The following is a 20,826-nucleotide window of genomic DNA, read 5'->3' on the forward strand; positions in this document are numbered from 1 at the left end:
CAGTGAGAAATATGGTACTTACAGAAATTTATTTTTATAGAGCCTATAAATATTGAGTGAAAGCTGTTAAAACTGTGGGAGACAAACTTCATCTGCACCTTTCAAAGAGTGACTGAATCAGTTTTGTAGGAGTGAAAAAGCATGTATCAGATCTAAATTTGCTAAACAAAATTAGCTGCGTGCCATTGTTTGTCTTATCTCTTTCTCTGGCTCATGGTGTTCTAATTCTGGCCACAAGCAATATACTAAGCACAGAAATAACTAATGCCCCTTTCACCAACAGTTGCATAAAATGTTTTGTCTAGTTCAATTTATCTTAGAGCTTTTTATACTTTCAAATTTCATCCTGTACTTAAAAAAAAAAAAAAAAGGCCACTAAAGAATGATACTGGAATACCAATCACTTCAGTTTCCGTTAATTCTAAGTACACTTTTAGACGTTTCAATGTATCACCAGGGATAATGGGTTGTTAAATTTAAACAACTGGGAAATATTATTAACTGTTCAGTTGATATTTTTACATAGTAAAAGTGTAACTTGAAATACCAATCCTGTTGTTACTTAAATGTGTTAATATATTATTTAAAATATTACCATATACCTGAACAGAGTACTGATTTTAATTTAGATGCACTGTTTCATTCACAGCTAGTAATAATGTCTACTGTAGTTAAAATGGCCACACTTAGCCAGAGGGTAAAAGTCAAAGACAGATTGTTATCCATGCTAAATAACAAATGATTAAAAATTCAATGAGCTATATATTTCAAGGGGTAGGGCCTTAGTAATACAGCTTTTACATACCAAAACTGCAAGATTCCTTCAAATCACACATTATAAACTACAGAACTGTCCAATGGACAGTATTACATGATCCATACTTAAAAATAGAATATCAAGAAAATAGATATATACCTGGATTTAGCCAGGTATGGTCATATTTAGAGAAAAATATTCTGAAATATGAAATATGAAAAATTCTCTAAATATGGTCATATTTAGAGAAAAATATTCTGAAAATTGTCTAGACGTAATACATATTTTCATCAAAAGACATACTGAAGTGCTTTACAGTGTGATTTTACTCCACTGGATTTTTTTTTCCTTGAAGCAACCTGTTCTTCTTGATAGTGGACACCAACTACACGCAGTAGAAAAATAATCACACTCAAAGTTCTTAGTAAAAGAGGAATGATGTTTTTTCTTAAAATATATAATTTTTAAACACAGGGAGAGTTACCATAAAGGTGTTTTGTTTTGTTTTGTTTTGTTTTTTTAAGGCTTCATCTTCAGAGCCCCTCTCCTGCATCGGTGCATTCCAAGTCTCTGTTCTTAATTTGTATTTCTATTTCTGAGTTGTTTTAAAAGAAGTTCCCAAAATTGTATAAGTGCAAGTCCCAAAACCTTGGATATACCTCTGCTTTGAAGTTTTTTCAAGAAGACAAAGCTTACATGATTGTTTACTTTAATATACAAAATACAAACACAGAACTATGGAGAATCCAGTGGAGGAGGAGAAATACAATATAACCTAAAGGATTTATTGGACCAGTTTCTTCACATGACTACAGGGAAAGCAAAAAGAGCTGCTGACCTGAAGGCAGAAGGATCTGGTGTGCTAAGCATCCCCTTCTCACACAGTGGGGTAAGTACAGTGGTGGAGCCATGCCTTTGAGAGGCATCCCTAGCTTCTGTCACTTAAGCAGAAGTCAGAGCCAGCTGCTTCTCAGAACAGGACAGATATGTAACTGTACCAGACTAATGCACCAGTCAGGCTTCACCCTTACCTTCTACTTTTTTATATCTTATTTCCTCACCTACAAAGTAGAAACAATAATCCCTGACTCAAACTCTCTTCTCATGAATTCTTAAAGGAAAAACAATCAAGAAAGTTGTAGAAGAATTCAGACAGAAGTGCTAATGTCTCCATGCCCAACTCTCTCATTAATAGATTACTCTGCAGACTGTTAGATAATTCTGAAAGTTACATTAACTGTTTCAAGCCATTATAAGCTAAGGCACAAGTAGGGCGCTGCAGTGACCTAGAAAGGGTGACTTTCTTAGAACCCGGTAACAGAAGAAGAAATGTCTGGAAGAGCATCTTTCACTCATAGAATCTGACTCTATAAATACTATAATCCTTTCAGCAATTTTCAGAACGCAGAGTGGATCATTAAAACAGCAGCTAAGAGAATCCCAGTCACCTCTCGGTTTAGTTATGCTAAAGTGCTTTCTTCATAGGACACTTTTTAAATGGTAGACATATGTGTATTTGTCTATTTTAAGATACTAGGAAATCTCAGTTATAACAAAGTTGTATTATCACATATATCTAGGAATACACAAATATCACATTTGGCCTGGAACCCTTTTTTCATGAAATACTGGAATCTCTCTGGAGGCAAATGTGCCTCCCAAAGGTTTGGAAAACCACTTAATAACATATTTTTTTATACTGTGTTTTATTGGACTCATCTATCCTTCCTTAAAAGAAAGGAGAAAGTTGGCACCTTGAGCTTCTTATAGGTCCTCCTGTTCCTAACATTGTCCTAAAACACATTGATGAATCAGTACATGCTTACTGCTTAAAAACTTATTAAAATTTTTAAATGGAGATAAGAAATAGCAATGTAATGACACATAAAAATAGTGAGCCACTAAAACAGTTACATTTAAGAATGGTATTCACATATATTTAACTCACCAAAAATAAAACCAACAGAAATACTTGTACCATATTATGAACAGACTCTAAAAATGGGAATGGGGACAAATGATATATTCTTGGAAACAATCCATTGAAAGAAATATCCTAGGAAGCTCAAGAAAGCAACTAAAGAAATTCCCAGGGTAAACATGCTTAATATCTATTATTAAGAATTCTATAATTATGTTTTTAGAACAGCTTACTTTTGTGCACTATATGGTTTAATTACAAATAATAACCATCCATGAATGAGTTTAAAATTGTTTCAGCAAATGTGTGTTATTTTTTCACTTAAAAAATATTTTAGAGCTTACTATATATGGGGCACTGCACTAGTCTCGGCAGGGGATAAAAACTCCTGCTCTTAAAAAGTTAAAACTGCACTATGGTTTAAGATTAAATGCCAGATAAGTGATATAGATACGGATTATAGGCTAATCAGTGAAAAAAAATGTAATGAAGAGGTACGATTTAATGTAGAATTGAAAAGATTCAAAGATTTGAACCAGCAGAGGCACTAAGTGAGCCATGAATTTCAGGGAAGGGAGTAAGCAAACACAGAGACAAGCAAGGGATAGTAATGGAATACTGACTAGGTCAGCATGGTTCTTAGAATACATCTTAAGAAAACTCTTAAGAATGGATTCTTAAAAATCTGATGCTATTATTTTAGTAGGCTTTGAACTTTACAATGGAAATCCATTGAAGGCTTCCAAATAGAAAGTAGGATAATAAAAGTATTATATTAGAAATGGGCATCTGGCAATGATACGAAGGAAGTCTTGGAGGTAAGAGGACATCAACAAGGGGACCAGTACAGAGGATCGTGCAATAGCCCTGCTCTGAGGTTTTTAAACACTAGATGGGGTTAATAAAAGTCTTAGGGAGTAAACTTTAATAAGCTATGTAATTGAATTCCCTTTTAAAAACACAAAAATGTGTTTAACTGCTTTAGTTCTAGACAAAATGACAGGACAAAAGGAACTCCTGAAAATGAAAAGTATGTAAATAAAAGGAATCCTGCTCTGTTTTATTTTTATTTGGTTTTCATACGTCCCTATAGAAAGAAATGCATATTCTCATATTCTCTAAGGCTTTAGGGAAGAATAGAAAATAATGACAAAGACAGATTTTAGTAAAAGGAGAGTTGGCCTAAAGCAAAATAGTCACTACCATCCATGACCTCAATTAGGCATTCCCCTGCTAGTGACGGCAACCCATCCTGAAATAGAGAATTGTACTACTTATTACTCAAGCTATAACCACACTAGATATAGTCACAGAACCTGGAGAATCTATTGCCATTTTTTTTCAGTCTTAACCAGCCTAGCCATGAGATGTCCTTAGCAGACCACAGATGACCAGCAGATGCATCTATTCAAAGCAGGTTTACAATTCCCACTTGTATCCTTAAGGCTTAAAACCTGAATGTCCACCTATACCGGATGTAGATGGGACAAGACATTAGTAAAGGTCAGAAGAGTAGTAAAAAGGTAGGTGAAACTGATTATTTACAAGTCTGATCATTCTGGGAAATAAACGAGCGCTGATTGGCACCATTCATTGTCTTTTCTTTAAACACCTTTAGACTATGTTTAAAATGAAATATATATAAACATTCATGCAGCCTGGATGCCTATTACTTACTCTAACTTCCTAGATTCAGAAACTGAGTCTCGCATATTCTTACTGGTGTTTAGTATGCTTCACTAACCCCTACAATATTGGAAATAACATGATTAACAGTAATGACCCTGAGCTATTTCTCACGGGAGACGTTTAATGATGTTGCACAGGAAGTTTCATGGTGTGTCCATGTTAATATTTTACGGGGGGTCAATTTTCATCTCAAATTCCTAACAGGAAGTGACTCTTCCTGCCAAAACATGTTCCCTTCTGTCACTATGGCCCATGAGAATGCTGATCAAATCCCAGAAAGCTCTGGTGCTTAACAGAAGACAGAGACAATCAGAAAGAGTTAAGGTGACATCAACAATACTGCAAAGTAACAAGGCCCACCGGCAACATCTTATAGAAGGCAACTAGGAGGAGGCAAACATCGCCACAGAAATACCTTTATAAAACCTTAGTACTTAAAAACTTAGCTTATATTCTTATTCAAAGAATACAACTGTGATCTTAGTAGAGATCTGAAGAAAGAAGGCCCAACAAAGACAGTGGAAAAGATAAAGAACCTTGGGCCCAACGAGGGGCCTGGAAGAATCTGAAGTATTCCCAAGTATTCCCATTCCCATGGACCCTTGTCCCCACCAACTAATTGGTGATGAAGAACCCACTGTCTATTCCTTATAAGCCATTTTATTTAAGCTTGTATATTACTGAATACAGAATAGAGATATAACCATTCTCTACTTATTGGTCATCTTCATAAAGACTCAGGTAAAAGAAAACCCAAGTAAATTCCCAGGTAAAAGAAGGTGCTATTCTATACAGATAGTAGTATAGATGCTCTTATCTGACTTTCAGGGTTAACACTCTATTTTTTTTTAATCTTAATGTGTGGCAAGCTATAAATGCAATGATTACTTCCTGAATATAAATTAAGGATGATGAGGATCCCACGGTCCTCCCCTTGAAAAGAACTTCACAGTATGATAGTTAGGCCTATAGTTCTGATCCATTTGTTTTCATTTCAACTTTGCAATTCTCTTTTAAAGCAACACAACCTTGTCTTTGTTTATTTTTTTTTTAAGTGTCTGCAACTTGAATTTTCAAGTACTTCTGTGTGTGTTAAAAAAATGATATTGGTGTCAGAAGCTGCCAGCTAATTTATATTATCTCACTTCTCCACGCTTCCAGTTTCCTCACTTAAAAAATGATCGGACTGCACCAGATAGTTTCTAACTAGTGCAAGATTTCTGTGAAGCAAGCACAGGAGAGTGGAGGTGAGAGTGGAAGGGAATTGGGGGAGTGACAAAGTCAGGGAGCACAAAGCTGTCATCTAGCTGCAGCTTTAACAGAAGCAGCTCTCCTTTCCCCTTTTACCCATTTTAGATACCAGGGTTACACACATGAATTCACTTGAAAAAAGACCCACTAACAAAATTAATTAAAAACCAAAGGATTTCTCTTTCTAAAAGCTCTAAACATTGTTTTGTTTTGTTTTGTTTTTGTCTAACTGAACCATTTTAAAAATCAAGATGTTAATCATTCAGGTATCACCTTAGCCACACTAATAGAGACTCAGAAAATTGAGACAGAGCAAGAAGTCTAACCCAAGACCACACAGAAAATGATTGTATGACCAGAATCCAATTCTTCTAACTTTTATTCTGGTGCTTTATTCTGTATCATCACACAACAGGAGGACTGCTGTACTGCAACCCACAGTTCAGGTGTGCTCCATTCCCATTAAATTCTATGTGGCTACTGCGCCCTGGATTTGTGCAAAGCAACGGGTCTGCAGGGCAATCACTTAAAATGAAAACCACTGTAAAACAACTACTATATGTTCAAAAAAAAAAAAAAAAAAAAAACACCTTACAATTCGGCCCCATATATTTCACCTCTGGTCATAAAAGTGAGACCATTCTCTTCCCTCTTGAAAAATTCATACAAATAGGAACCACTAGTTTAAGTATCAAATATGAAAACAAGAAAGTGACTTTAAAGCTTTGATTAAAGATTTGGAAAATAGGTCAATTTATGTAATAAATATGTCAGAATTATCAACAACCCAGAAAGAGAGAAAAAGCCATATACAATGAAATCTAAAAAGACCACAGAGCAATTCTGCAAAGTAATATTTTGGAGAAATGGCCTTCAAGTACAAATGCTTTTGTTAGATAACCAAAAGGTGTTCTCCCCAAAGAGATATTCTACTGAAACTTTACACTATGTTACATTGTGTTTATTTATATATGTATGTATATACATTTTAAAATATATCAGTGAACTTGTTCCTGGAATGTATCTCGATGTTAGGGAAGACTTTAAAGCCATTTTTCAGAAAATTGCTATACAATGGACAAATAGAGTATATTACATGCATTTTCACCTCAGGCACAGAAGCCAAATCACAAAGACATGGAATGAGCTGCCCCAGGTATTAACAAGAAACTGGAGGAATTTGTCCCTACAATGTAGAAATCCTGATTTAAAACTTAGCTATGTCCTATGTCAAACTTAAGCATAAAACAGGCAGCTAATGTCTCCTTCAAAGTAGGGAGCACAGCTACAGCCTCAGGAAACATTGATGTAGGACCTTTTCATTAAAAAATTATAAGAAAATTAAGGAATTGTCAGTATAAACTGTAAACTCCAGTCAACAACTGTGTTTGAAAGCATGAAAAGTACAGTTTTACTACAACTGCCCAATATTTAAAATAATCCAGGAAATGAGGATTAGATATAAGATGCAATTTTGTTCCATATGGTCAAATGTAACACAGGAGAACATTCCTAAAATGATATACCTGAAGAAAAGTTTATAATATAATTAGGTTCTGCCCTGAATACATACTCAGATCATTGTAAAAGATAACAGTGGAATATGCTTGACAATTAATTTTTGTAGAACAGCTGTAGGCTTAAACATGTATAAGCTAATTTTAATGTAAACATTAACATCTTTACAAAGCAGTCTCTCAAAAGGGTGAAATCAAACAGCAACTGCCAAAATGATTGCAGGTAACAGAACATCTTTTTTGGTCATTTGCTTCATTTATGTTTTGGGCACTTACAAATTACACATAGATATCCAACAGCAGCAGAACATTGTAAAATAAAGCAAAAACTTGTTGCTATTTTTAATATGTTAAATGTTCTTAATAACTGGCTTGAAATAATATAAACATGACACTAAAGCACTGTAATGTTTAAGGCACTCTAATTCAATTTATTGTCTAAAATGTGCACCTTGTATAGTCATTAATCTAAGGTGGCTCTAATCACAAGGCTTCAGAGAATATTTAGAGCATAATTCCTTGCATCCATAGTATTTTTTAAATGGGGTTGTCTACCTTCCATCCTTGGTCAAGAGGGGAAAGAGAGAAAGAAGTAGAGAAAAGGGGACTTCTCTGTAGAAAGATCTGGCCTTGGAGTCAGGGTTTCTGAGATGTGCTAGTGATCTTGGATCGATGCCTTTTTATTTTCTTTCAGGAATAAATCTGCGCAATGGAATGGCTTGCAATTGTCCAGCCAACCAGCCATATCAGATTTATCAGAAAGAAAGAATGAAAACTGGCTCAGAGGACTCCTGCAGTGGCTGAGTGGCAGGTTGCTGGGAAAAGCACACACAAAAAAGAATACACTTGGTGGTGGAGGGAAAAATATATACATTCACATGTGTAAACTCAATAAATAATAAGATGTAAAGAAAGAATCTATAGTAATGGAAAGGATGATAAATAGTACTTCTATTTAAGAACTAAAGGCATGAAAGCTCATGAATACTAAATATTTGAATCCACTTTAAGGAGGAAATATAATTTTTCCCTCAAATGAATGCAAACTCTAAAAATCAGCCAATGCAAACTTACTGTGTTCATGTTAGTGTAAAAAATACATAAATCTTCCATGAAGTGCATGCCCTGGTAAATATTCTAATGCAATTTCTTAATTAAGACACATTTCCAGTGACTAAATGAAAAAAATATATAAAGCACTAAGTATTGATTTTCAAAAAAATTTGACTTTATATGCATGAAAGATTAAAATAAAAGCAGTCTAGTTTAAAAGGAAAAAAAAAACAGGTGAGGAATCATGACACAACCAGTCAATTTTATCATAACAGTCCATATTATAGCATTTTCAAGTTACTTGCAGTTATAATAGGTATAAATTTGTTTAGACGCATTCTGAAGAAAAAAATACCTTCTTCTAAAAAGATCCCTTTTACACATATAAGAATTTCAAAATTGGAAGAAAAAAAAAGTGTATCCCATGGGTGTGCTTACAGTAAACACATGCAGGAAAGATTTTTTTTGAAAATGTATTTAACATCTTTTTCATCATTTATCTAAGTTTTATCACTTTTTTCTTCTCAAATGTATTTTAAAAAACCAACCTTAAATTTGAAGACATATCTTAAATACGTAGGAAAAAAATATGTGTGTTATTTTATAGTATGAAAAGCACAACTAAGTTACTTGCAAATAAAAATGGAAAATGAACTTGTTCATCCCATATCTATTGAGGTATGTAAGAGCATTGCTTCAATATTATATATTGTATTTCAATACAAAGGTGATATTATTTTTCAATCATGCCAGGAAAAGAGAAATTTTGAAATTATCCCTTTTGGTGGTAAAGACTTTATAATAGTCATATAAAGGGCCTTTGGCTATATATACTATTTCTAGATAAAATGAATTACTGGAAATGAGACAAAGTCCTTAAGATTTATTTAAAAATTGTCTTCTCTAAAGCTGATTTTTCCCCAAGCAAAAGAAGAAAAAAAATTAAAATAGATCCTTTCCCATTACAATTATTTTAATAAATATCTTAGATCAATACAACAGAATCTTCCCCCCACCCACCCATATCTTTATTCTGTTCACATAGAGCAGTAAATAAGGTGCATTCCTTCTGCTTAAGAAATTAGCATTTCAAAAATATGCCACTTTCCCCTGAACTCCAAGCGTGTCTAATAATGCGAGAAGCAGATTGTCTTCCCTCGTTTCCTTAATTTGTTTCATCTAAAAGCAATTCACTCAACATCTTGTCGCCCTCTGGCAGCTTAGTTTACTTATCCGCACTTAATTTCTCATTTGGACCAAAACAAACTCCTCCAAACTGCTACTGACTGCTAACCGCGAGAGGGGATACACGCAATATGTATTTACTTGGGAATATACAGCCCCACATACACAGCCACAAACACACAGAGCCTCACTCATATTCCAGACAGTAACTTCGTTTTATAAAAGCACTATATTAAAACCATCTGAACTTTCCTTGCCAGGTGCGGCAGGGTGGGGGTGGGATAGGGTGAAAAAAAAGAAGTCCCTAGGGGCATTTACAGTTTTCAGTGGATCACCTTAGCGTGAGTGTTGCAATTATACCAGGGATGCACCCGAGAGCTTTTCTTTGTGCGGTCCTTTCATCTAGATCACTTTGTGTTTTGAACAAGTGAGGCTCGCCTTTGTGCCCCTAGAATTTCAAGTACAGAGTCACACACGGAACAACAATGGCACGCTAATCCTCGCGCTCTAAATGGGCTCACTTGTGGGTCTGACAATTCGCTGGGGGAAGCGAGAAGAGACCAGCGAGGGCGCGAGGCGGTGTCGCCTGAGACGAGGAAGAGGACAGCTGCAGAACTAATTTGGATTACATTCTTTGCAGAAATTCTGAAAAGGGCTTTTCGGCATAGCTCAACCCTGAGCCACACAGTTAATACCAAATTGCTGCGGACTCGGAGCCGGGTCCCCCAGCGGCTGAGGCTGAACCAGACAGCCCCCAGTAGGTTGCCTAGTAGAAATTCCTCTAGGCTAAGTCTGCATGTCGGTTGCAAATGCTTTTGAATGGGTCAATGTGCATAATCAACCCATTGAGGGAAAATATGAAGGGACTCGGAGTGGGGAGGGAGATAAAAAGGATGTATCTAAGAGGCCGCTTGGAATCTCAAGTCCGTGTTGGTGTAATTCCGGAGGTGGCTGGAGCGCGGGACCTGGTATGCATGAAGAATTTCGGAGTATTTGGGAGGGTGCAAACGGCTAGTACAAACGGCGCGCACTGGTGGCATTCGAAGGTCATTTTGAAAGGCTCGATGATTGCAACTTGTTATTTACTAGGCTAGGGGGGTAGGCGGCAGCGGCGGGGGCGGAGCGGGAAAACTACAGCGCGCTGTTTTCTTGGTGAGGTCAGAAGGACACCCTCCGGGGGCCTGAAGCTCTCCTATCGCCGCTCCCGGGGGCTTTATCTCCTCTAGGGGCCTCCCACGCTCCAGCGACCAGCCCCGGATGGCTCCGGAAATCTCCCCCGCTCTCCAAAAGGCCCCCTTTGGCCGCATCAGACACCGGTCCTCCGTCCTTTCCTGTCCCACTTTCATCCCCAGGAAACTCAAGTATCAGAAACTTTGAGCAACCTCGCACTGCAGGTGCTGTCATTAGCCCTGCCCGCCGCGGTGCGCCAGCCCCACCCCGCTGCCTCTCGGGGGTCAATTAGCCTTCTGCTTGTCCAGGTACCTGAGGCTCAAGCTTTCCTGAAAACAGTGGCAGCGCAATCGCGTCCGCCTCGGGTTAAATCAATTCGCGCAACGGGTCGGCTCGGCAGCCGCGCCGGGCAGTAAACAGAGAAGTTGGAGGGACTCCGGCCAATAGCAAGTTGAACTACAGGAAGAACTCTTCCTGAAGCCAAACACAGCAACCGACGGGAAGGCCGGACTCCCGGCTCAAGTATGTCAACCCCCCCTTTTTTTTTTTAAAGAGAGCACGCAGGCAAGCAAACTCCCTCAAGGCAATGGGGCGAAGGCTGCCGGACGCCGGCGTAGGAGGCCCAGAGTTCTGTGCCCCCCGGCCGAGGCGCGCCCTCCTGACGCGCTCCAGCTGCCCAGGCTGGGCTCAAGTCGAGTCTGACCCCGCAAGCTCCGGCGACAGGGGACGGGGCGGCCTCCGGGAGCACACACAGGTGCAAAGCCCCGCTCTCGAAGCTTCACCCCACAGCCCTTCCGCTCTCAAGAGGCCCAGTTGACACTGCCCGGGACTCCAGCCCTTCCGAAGCCGGGCGGTGCGCGCTTCTTGATAGCTTTTACTCTTGGGTGCCCGGACGGGTAGAGGACCGTCTCCTCTAACTCGGGAATTGTGTCTCCCATGTCCCGCACAACAGGCGCGACCAGAAGGGATCCCGCTTAGGCTCACCGAAAACGTGCGATAAAGAAAAAAGGGGGTTAAGGAAAGAGAAAAAAGGGACAGGGTTGCAGAGTGATATTTCACAATAAATAAAACACAGGTACACAAAAAGGTTAAGTTTGGGGATAGAAAGAGGGACGAACGGAAGCCCAAGGAAGAGGCCCGGGTGGAGTGGTCCCTCCACGCCTGGAAGCCAGAGGGTCTCTCTGTTTGGGCGAAGGGGGCGAGAGAGCCACCCGACTCAGCCGAGCCAGCGGCAGCAGGTTCAACAACTGGAGCGCGAGAAGGAACCGCGCGCGACCCACCTGACTGAGAAGCGTTGGGCTGGACGGTCCCTGCTGCCAGGAGAAGGCTCACCCAGACCCACAGTCCTGTCGCCAGCTTCATTTTTTGGAAGTCTCAGATCCCGTGCTGACAATTACATGTCCAAATGGCATATCCCCTTTCGGGCACGCGGAGGAGATCCCTCAGCCAGGCGCGCTTGGGGGCGCGAGGGGAACTGGCGCGCGACGTGCGCGGTGCACCGGCTCCAAGCACGGGCAACAGAGTCAGCGCCCGCGGGTCCGGGGCCGGGGACCCCGAGGAGGGGGTGAGTGTGCGCGCTTCTGTGCGCGTGTGGGAGTGTGCTCGAATGTATGCGCCTGGTGCTCCGGGCCGGACTGTGCAGCTATTTTCCTGTGTAAGCCTTTGCTTTCTCGCTCCCTCCTCACTTTCTCTCACTGGTTGGTCAACAATAAAAAGGAAGGGGGGAAAAGGTTTCCAAAAAAAGTTGATTGCAAAGAGGCGGTAGGTTTCCGGCCTCTCCCCCCAGCCGGGCTATGTTCGGCTCCCTTTTCAGTTTCCTTGCACCTCCAGTCCAAATTGGGAGGGAATGGGAGGGCGGGGGGGAAGCTTCTCGCTTCTCCCCCGATCCTGTCCTTCTTTTTCCTGTCAGCTTTCCTCACACTTGTCCGGCGGCTGCGGTAATTAAAGCTCCGAGCGTCATTTCCAACGCTCCGCGGTCTCCAGCTGCAGCCCCACAGAGAAATTATTAAGACTCCGGGAGGGGAAAAAAAAGGGGGGGCGGATAAAACAACCCTCCACGCAACCAGGCTGGCTCTGCTCAGCCGCGAAAACCCCGCCCCCGCTCTGACCCAACTAGCCACGCCTTTTTCCCCGCCCACACCCCCCAAAGGGAAATCTTATTGGCTCAGACACTCCCCAAAATCCTCAGTCTCAGGAGTTGGGAAAACACCTGTCTGGGAGCGGGCGCGTGCTGGTGGGGACGCGGAGGAGGGGGGGGGAGCTGGATTTAAAGGGCTCACCCGAGACAACGGACTGAAACAGAGGCCAGAGACAGCTGGCCGGCGGAGTGCGGAGGCCTGCGGAGTGCGGAGACCACCGGAGGGTGGCTTACGGATTTTTTTTTTTTTTTTTAAACAAGAAAGTCACCATTTTCTGTATTGCACCACCGTGCTCATCCACAGACTGGACCTAGAAATAGAAGAAAAGAAAACGTTGCTTCGGACATAAAGCCTTCACCCTTCTCTAACCTCTCCGGCTCCACACTCAGGAAGTAGTTTAAAAGGTGGTTTAGCAACCGGTAGCCTCTGCTGGTTAGGTCCTGGGAATATAATCACCCCTTTTCCCAACTATGCCATCTCTCCCACCATTCCCACCCTCCCAAACTGACCACATTTGTATAGCTACATCCTTTGATTTTCAGACTTCATAAGCCTTTTCATCTTTTCCTTGGACTCTAGGACAACTTGGTTTGGGGTTCATTGTCATTAAGCAGATTCTTGTCCAATGTTATGAATGTGGTTCTAAAGGGCTAGAAACTGTCCCACTCCTCAGCTATTCAATTTGAAAGAACTTAAGGCCATGTCAGGACATAACCAACACAAATGATTAGGCTTATGCTACAGTGGACCCAACTTTAGGACCCTTCTGTGTTGTCACTCTGCAAGTCCACACTCCCCAGTCCCCAGTTTACTGCTAACTATAGGAGTTTCTGTGCCTTTCTTGATTAAAAAAAAAAAAAATTAATTCCTGGGATCGGGTCATATCATTGTACATATCCCTTGCCTTTTACATCTCTGAAACTGTATCCTGGGCAGAGGACAGAACCTCCTGGGGGTAGTAGGCTATTGGTTTGCGATTTGCACAGGCATTCTATGTATGAATTATTTTACTTTTTATGTTTCTCTAGAAGCAGAAAATAGATAAATAAAAAGTATCAAGGGAGCTTAAAAATCAAGCCACCTCACTCATCATTTGAGACCTTCGCATTCCTCCCCCACATCTTTTATCTATAGCCTTGTCCCTTAAGAATTTTCATGGAGCTGAGAACAGAGAGAAACAGCAGCCTCATCCCAGAAACCTGAAGCCTTTCCATTCTTAGGCCCACAGCAAGTAACAGGCACAGAGAGGAGGCCAAAGACGCTGAGTGTGCTGTTTTACCCAGAAGCAGCCTACTGCCTGGAGAAAGGAAGCACAGAACAGATGACGGTGACTTGACCAGAGTGGTACTGATTGCTTCACAACTGTGCACACTGCTCCTTGGGATTATCTTTGCTTTCTATTTTTATCACCCTCCCCCCTCTATTTTCTTTCCTTTCACTCAATCTCTTCTCAGTTTCCTTTCCTTAAATCTCCTTCTGCTCTTGGTGATGATATTCAGACACTTCTCTTCCATGAAAGCTACTTCTTTTTAAAACTTTCCTTCTGTCCCTAGAGTAACAACTTATATGATTTAAAAAAAAAAATCCCTGCTTTCGGGAAAGTTTAAGTTTCTATATTTAAAAAAGGTCTTGTTTATTATAACACTTACGTTATAAGAAGTTGAAGAAATTGATTGTGTACTTTAGCTTAGGTTAAGGAAAAAATTAAATGCCCTGGATAATTTGGGTTGTTTTTGTTTGTTTTTCTACTTGTGTCCATTGTGATAGTTTTTAATTTTTCATCAATTTTACAGCTCTTCTGAAGGAATTCTCCTTTATACCTTTCTGTCACCCATGCATCTACAATAACTCTTGGCAAAAGAGTTCAATTCAATTAATATTCATTGGTTAAAAAAACAATAGTTTAAATTTTTTTGGATGCTTGACAGTCTTGTACAAGGCATCCATCAATTAAATTACCTTGCATACATATCATTTGCCTCTGATTTTTTATTTGTTCTGTTTGACCCCATTTTTGGGGGGCTCTGACTGAAACAATGATTGCTACCTAGCCAAAGCTGGATGTCTGACCAGCAGCCTATAAAATGAATTGGCATGGAAGTTCTACCCAACAAAAGCATCTCATATTACTTTTGATGGTGACTGGTCTACTCAGTCAGAGTCTAGTTTATATAATTTGATTATGAGACCCTGGAGACTTAGGAAGGAAGTACCCTGTGTGGAACAACTAGAAAAGTGAGAATGTAAAAGCCATGAGCTAGAGTCAACAGCTAATTTTTTCTGTGTCCTGTCTCATTTGTTTCCCATCTCAACTAAGTCATTATAAGAAAGGAACACCAGAGTTGGGGACATTTACTACCAGATGTGGATAGAACACACTAAATCCCCCATGATTGCTAGAGGATTTCTGAAATGGATCTTTATATTTCTTCACTTTTCCATGTATCTTTATAATAATTCTTTATCAGCTGGATTAACAAAAATACGTTGCTATTATTTTCAACCTGGAAAAAAAACAAATCTGAGTAACCCAAGATATTACTTAGAAAACCATAGGTTTGCACCTGAATTTATCTGCTCAGTATCCCTTTTCTCGGAACTCTCCTTCCCTCAGTTCTACGTTTTTTACTTGGATTTACCTCCATGGTACAACACCCCCAACTCCTCTCTTCCAAGTTGGACCACTCAAAATACTAAGTTAGAGCAATTAAAATGCCTTGATTATTGTTAACCGGTTGACAGATAGTCACTCCCATGGAGTCTCTTCCCTGGGATTTTTGTGCATGGTAAAGAAAGAGTTCCTATTAGTCATTAACTGATAGCTTTTGAGATTAAAAAAAGAAAAAAGTCTAGAACTGACCTCTATTTCCTTCTATGTAGGGATGACCAGGCTGCAGTGAGAAAGAATGAAGGTGCCATTTGAAAGATGCCCTAGGGGGTGCCTGGGTGGCTCAGTTGGTTGAACCTCTTCCTTCTTCTCAGTTTCAGCTCTGAGTACAGTCCTGGGATCTGGGATGGAGCCTGTATCAGGCTCTATGCTCAGCGGGGAGTCTGCTTCTCTCCCTCCCATGGCTCCTTTCCACCACTCGTACTCTTTTGCTTGCTCTATCTCAAATAAATAAAATAAAAAATCTTAAAAAAAAAAAAGGAACACAAGCTCTTTCTGAAGGTCTGAAGAATGTTCAAGCTTTTCCTGTGGCTTGCATATTTGAATCCCTCTTTTTCTTAAGTTAGTTCAATTTCTTATTTGTTACCTGAAACCAGAACACAATGAAATAGTAAAAGGAATCCAGCTTCAGTGAGATCATATAGGCCATCATGCCTCTTGAGGAAGATACCTTGCTATGGCCCAAATTCTTCAATTTCCCTTCATAGTTTCTCATGCTTTCCCTTGGCTGAAGCCATAATTCCAACATAGAGATTCCTTTGGTCTTTGCTACTTCCTCATATCACATTTCCTAGTTCATGTTTTCTATTAGTAATAGAATTCAAGGAGAATCTTGATGTCATGAGTGACACAATGCTACTGGTAGGATAATGCTACTGGTGGGGAACACACTGATCTCAGAATTCAATATTGAATTGGATATATAACTTCGTCCCTGAGTCTTATAGTCCACTCCACTCTTCAGTTTGTTTCTAAGACTTCCCTAAAAGTATAATTAGAGCTTGCTACTTTAGACATTTTGTGATTGGCCATAAATATAAATTTGGAACAAATATCAACCAAGAGAAGAAAACAAGATCTGGTCATAAATCAATTTTCTTCTCCTGAACATTCAAAAATAATACAGGATTCTAATTCTCCACCCCCTGCCCATCATCATCTTCCTCATCATCTTCCTAAGTTATCTTGTGATCACAAACAACTCACTTCATATACCTGAGCCCTTTGTCTCATCTTTAAAGGAAGGGATTTTATGTCCCAAATCTAAGGCTTCATGAATCTATTATGTACTGATCATCTACTAAGTACAAGTCATAATTTCCACAGACTTCAACCGTTTCTTATATCCCTTCCTCCTTTTTCCCAGTTACACACACACACACACACACACACACACATACACCCCTTCATCTGGAGTACCAACATAGCCACAGCCTTAGGAAATATTCAAGTAAGCTTACTACTATGTTACTGTGAAGTGCTCAAGACTTTAGATCTTTTCTATCTCATCAGCCAAAAAGAAATCTTGACAAATACCAATCAGATCCAGTATTAAGAGGTACAGTACTGGTAGGTTTTGTTTGGTTGTTTTTTGTTTATTAACTAGCAATTAAAATAACATCTTTTGTTCTTAACCCTCAGAGTTCTGAAATTCTCTGATATTTTTGGTAATGTTCAATGTGTCAAAGCTAAAAATCCTTAAAAGTTCAATCATTTTCTAAATGTGTGACTATATATTAACAAAAGAAATGGTTTTATTACCTTAGTTTTAATTTAATATCCAAAGAGTACCTCCCTGAGAATATTTTCATTTTGGTTAGTAAGTGTTATTTTCTGTCTATGTGTATGATTAAGCCTTAATTTTTTAAGTGCTAAGGAGGAGGGACTTAACATAAATAAATTAAATCTGTGTTGCTTTTATGTTCATTCATCAGTGTCTGTCCAAGTTCTTACAGACATTTTTTGGTTTGTGGTTGAAACTGCAAAACAATTTCAGCCCTGTGGACAGAGTAGTCTTTTCCAACAAAGTTATGCAAAAATGATTTTCCTAGTGAAACCTTTTCCTGTGGTGTATCTGCTTTATATATTTTCTTAAACTAAGTTCTCGTGTCCCACATAGCTTTTTCTACTGCTTTGTAAGTTTATAGATACAGCGAAACTTCAGTTAACAGTTGCCAATTGAAAACTAAGAAGAAAAGGGACATTTCTGGTTTTGCATGTTTATATATCTATAAATAAGTTAACGAGTGAAGTTACTTATTGAGGCTATGATTGTACCTGGCCTAAAATCTGAACCAAGAAGAGGTTTGTTAGTTTCTTTTTCAGGTAGCCTCTTATGTTGCACTTCTTTTTTCTGTTCTCGTAACTTGGCAAAGAGCTTGATCATGTTATGGTTAATACATAGACTTCTTAAAAGAATCTGAAGTCACATTTGCCATGCACATGAAAATGGCTGTTATTCTGACCAAGGTCACAAGGAGTTCTTAGAATTTTTTTTTTGAATTCCTCCCAAATAGTCAACTAACATAATCTGTTAGAAACCATGTATTTTTTTTTTAATCTCAGATTTGTATAAGGATATGGATGAATCTTCAAAGCTTCAGCAAAAAGGTTCGAACAGTTCAGAAAGGGCTCTAAATTTGTTGGATCTTCTTGCAACACATTAATAGCCTGGCACCTCCTCTCCTGATCTATTACCCCTCAGTATAACTCCATTCCCTTTTCTTTAATATAGTTCTCCAATTCTCCTGTTGCCTACCCTTACCAAGCCTCTCCTCATCACTGAAAAATCTGTCAAGAGGCCCAAAACATCTGCCAGGTTCTCTTCTTGATCTTGGTCCCTAATGAATCACAATTTTCTAATTTCCCAGGTTTTGCATCTCACAGAATATCCCATGTTCCAAAACATTTCATACTACAATTCACCAGTAGAAAGGGCCCAGCAGAGGAAAAGTCTGTGCTGGGAATTCCCTTTGAATCATAACTCTAACAGAAAAGCAGAGAAGCTGTCCAAATTACTGAGTAACACAAAGTAGTAGCAAAAAAATTATAATAAAGAAATGGCAGAAGTTAAACTTTTCATCATGTTTGATGACAAAGGAGAAAACACTAATAAAAGGATATATGGTGTTTTTTGTGTATTTTCTACAGAAGGATGGTTATTAACTTATACTGATTGATATATAAATGTTTCTCCTTTTGACTGGCTGTAAAGATCTATAAAGACTCTAGAAAAACAAACACTGGTTGGTGTATCTTTCTGATGTCTTAGATTATCATTTAAAAAAAAAGCCTTGAATATAGTTTGATTCACATCCCCCTTTGAATATTTAAACTGATGATACAACAAACATATTAGTAATATGCTACTATATCAAAGCATTATGGCTTAAGAAAGATACAAATATCCCAACAGCTGATTATATTCAACATGGTACAAAAAAAATAGCAGCATCCAATTTAATTTTATTAAGTTAGGGAAAGAGGTCAGGCTGGACAATACTTTGAATCTGAGGTAAGAACATCTACCTTCACAAAAACAATTTTAATAAGGAAAAAATCTAAAGCTATATAAAGTTAGAGAAATATTTTTTGTTCAGTGAAACTTTTACCTGAATATAATTGGGAACATTTACTTAAACAATTTTTAAACAGCACAGACTTTCCCAAATATACAGTCTATTTAAAATCATTATATGAAGAGCATATGATGCCATATTACATAATGTTCTGGTTTTCCATTATGACACTAACTTACTTTTAAAATAAAACTAATTTATAAGCAATTGGTATTACTCAGTGTAAACTGTTGAATGAAGAAACATTCCACTATATACTACTTTGTAATATTTGCTTACACTGCATAAAGTATTGCACGTGGACAACTTGTGTATTTTATGTATATTTTCAAGGAAATTATATTAACAGGTATTATGATGTAAGGTATTAATATTTATCTTAGCTAGTACATGCATACTGACCCCACATTCTTTCTGTGTAGTCATTTCAGGCAAACATTGATAGAGAAAGAAAAATGTTCTTTGTTTAATCAAATACTGGAAGAAAATAAAACAATTGTGACAATTTATTGTTGTCTATTAGATAGAGTGAGAGGGTAAGAGAGGTCTGCTTCATACAGCTTAATGTGACTTTGTTAAATGAACACGTTTAGACAAATGGAATCACAACTTGTCTTACAGCATCTACTTATTACTCCATTCAGGAACTCCCCAACACACTGGAGAAGAGGTTATGCATTACACTGAAAAATAATGATCCTTGTAGATGTTTTCCATCTCTAGTATTTCTTTTCAGAATAGTGTTCCAAATACTGTCATTGTGTTCTTTGAATCATAACTCTAACAGAATATTACTTAAGGAGCGAAAGTCAGTGATAGTATTTACCACTAAATCCAAAAGTCATTTTCATTTTGTCTTAATGTGATTACATTTAAGCATAACCTTACTTTCCACTATTTGCTATAAAATGGATATATGTTAGCCACTGACATATACATTTATATATGCATATATCCATAGTTTCACCCCAATTTTTGCTATAATAGGAAAACCATTATTTTCTACTTTCTCCTATCTGAAATAACTAGTATTCTATTGCCTTTTTCCAGTTTAGTATGACCCTGACACTTAAAAATTCTAAATATTTCTGGAAGTATAACCTCCTCCCTTTATCCTTTCCCAAATTCTCTCCCTTAAGAGATTATGTTTTTGAAAAAAAATAATTATACTTTTACTTTTAAATGAGGAAGGAAGGAAGAAAATAAAAATGAGCCTTTACTCTGTTGAGCACTGCATTTCACTACCCTAAGTGAGGACAGCAAATACCAATGAGAGCAGAGTGTTATTAAAAGGCAATCAAGAGACAGATCATACTGGGGTGCGTGGGTGGCACAGCGGTTAAGCGTCTGCCTTCTGCTCAGGGCGTGATCCTGGCGTTATGGGATCGAGCCCCGCATCAGGCTCCTCTGCTATGAGCCTGCTTCTTCCTCTCCCACTCCCCCAGCTTGTGTTCCCTCTCTCGCTGGCTGTCTCTATCTCTGTCAAATAAATAAATAAAATCTTAAAAAAAAAAAAAAGACAGATCATACAAACATTATATTTTAAAATAAAAATTAAAAATACATGTTTTAGGTAATTGAAATATTTTATGCATATATGCAATTGTATTATATAATCAAAATTGTGACTTGAAAAAGGTCATCCTGATGGAAACTCCCTGCTTATTTTCTAAATATATTTGAAGTGAATTGAAATTTACCACTAATGTAAAATTGGCACTTTTATTTTTTTAACCACACAAATAAAATCAACATAGCTGGCAAGACAAATATAATTATTTCAAATATTTAAATAGGACCTGTGGCTCTATCTGCCTTTCAGTAAACAATGACTAATTGTGCTGGTTAAAACTACATCTTTAAGATTGGAAGGCACAGATCCTGGAAAGATACTGAAGT

The 20,826-nt window shown here is 38.5% G+C and overlaps 1 protein-coding gene across 2 annotated transcripts in view; it reads right to left on the bottom strand.

The window, feature by feature from the left end:
* The window catches only part of ERBB4 (erb-b2 receptor tyrosine kinase 4), a 1,084,887-nt gene extending 1,072,325 nt beyond the window's left edge, over positions 1–12,562 (bottom strand). The window contains exon 1 of one of the 2 annotated variants that reach the window (XM_057304520.1): positions 11,824–12,562. In XM_057304520.1, the coding sequence (XP_057160503.1) occupies positions 11,824–11,905 (82 nt within the window). In that variant the 5' untranslated portion in view covers positions 11,906–12,562. The remainder of the gene's footprint in view (positions 1–11,823) is intronic. The other variant, XM_057304522.1, reaches the window with a different exon arrangement.
* Between the last annotated feature and the right edge of the window lie 8,264 nt (positions 12,563–20,826).

This window comes from Ursus arctos, unplaced genomic scaffold (assembly GCF_023065955.2).
Source record: "Ursus arctos isolate Adak ecotype North America unplaced genomic scaffold, UrsArc2.0 scaffold_1, whole genome shotgun sequence".
NCBI classification, from domain to species: domain Eukaryota; kingdom Metazoa; phylum Chordata; class Mammalia; order Carnivora; family Ursidae; genus Ursus; species Ursus arctos.